We start from the raw sequence: 1,326 nt of genomic DNA, 5'->3' as shown, positions 1-1,326 counted from the left end.
TGAGGGGCCGATACAGGCACTCGGTCTGTGAGGGACCAGTACAGACATTGGGTAACCTACCTTGTGGGAAGAAGAATGCTGAGAGCCAGAAGGCATTTGGTTCTGGGCTGTCGATCTCCTGAATCTCATTCGCCTTTTTTGGTGGGAATTTCTGCGCTGTACCAGACGAGATCCTGTTGAGCATCAAGAAGTGTGTGCAGTTAAATGTTAGAATGTGTGAGAATCCTTGTATCCTGAGAATGCGGAGTGTGTATCTGTTAGGGCAGTGGTATCTGGAGCAGATGGAATTTGAATTCGAGGCTAGGAAGTGCGTATCCAGAGAAAGTGATTCTGATATGGGAGGGGAAACTGTGAGATCAGGGACAGGGGTTCTGACATAGGGAAGAAACTGGGAGATCAGGGATACAGTGATCTGATATAGGGGAGAAATTGGGAGATCAGGGACATAGGGATCTGACATGGGGAGAAACTGGGAGATCAAGGATAAAGTGATCTGATATAGGGGAGAAATTGGGAGATCAGGGACACAGGGATCTGATATAGGGGCGAAACTGGGAGATCAGGGATACAGTGATCTGATTTTGGGGAGAAATTGGGAGATCAAGGAGATGGGGATCTGAAATAGAAGGGAAACTGGGAGATTAGGGATACAGGGGTCTGAAATGGGGAGAAACTGGGAGATGAAGGACAGAGGGAATCTGATATAGGAATAATCCATTCCACAAGCATCTACTCCCTCCACCAGCGACACTCAGTAGCAGCAGTGTGTACTATTTACAAGATGCACTGCAGAAATTCACCAAAGATCCTCAGACAGCACCTTCCAAACCCACGGCCACTTCTATCTAGAAGGACAAGGGCAGCAAATATGTTGGCTGTTCCTTCACTGTCACTGGGTCAAATTCCTGGAATTCCCTCCCTAAAAGCATTGTGGGTCAACCCACAGCAGGAGGAATGCAGCGGTTCAAGAAGGCAGCTCACCCCCACCTTCTCAAGGGCAACTAGGGATGGGCAAGAAATGCTGGCCCAGCCAGTGACACCCACGTCTCACAAATGAATAGAAAAAAAAAGTCATCGAAGATCAGGGACACGGGGATCTGATAGCAGAGTAATCACTGGAGATCAGGGATACGGGGATCTAATACCAGAGTAATCACTGGAGATCAGGGACACAGGGATCTGATAGCAGAGTAATCACTGGAGATCAGGGAAATGGGGATCTAATACCGGAGTAATCACTGGAGATCAGGGATACGGGATTTGATAGCAGAGTAATCAGTGGAGATCAGGGACACAGGGATCTGATAGCAGAGTAATCACTGGAGA

At 48.0% G+C, this 1,326-nt stretch overlaps 1 protein-coding gene across 1 annotated transcript in view; it reads right to left on the bottom strand.

The window, feature by feature from the left end:
* The window catches only part of LOC125483088 (dynein axonemal heavy chain 14-like), a 13,312-nt gene that overhangs the window by 5,101 nt on the left and 6,885 nt on the right, over nucleotides 1-1,326 (bottom strand). The window contains exon 5 of the mRNA XM_048596613.1: nucleotides 61-173. Within this exon, the coding sequence (XP_048452570.1) occupies nucleotides 61-173 (113 nt within the window). The remainder of the gene's footprint in view (nucleotides 1-60; nucleotides 174-1,326) is intronic.

The sequence above is a fragment of the Rhincodon typus genome, chromosome 5, assembly GCF_021869965.1.
Source record: "Rhincodon typus isolate 14 chromosome 5, sRhiTyp1.1, whole genome shotgun sequence".
Lineage (NCBI taxonomy): Eukaryota > Metazoa > Chordata > Chondrichthyes > Orectolobiformes > Rhincodontidae > Rhincodon > Rhincodon typus.
The sequence above is the reverse complement of the archived record's forward strand: the minus strand, read 5'-3'. Positions and strand labels throughout refer to the sequence as shown.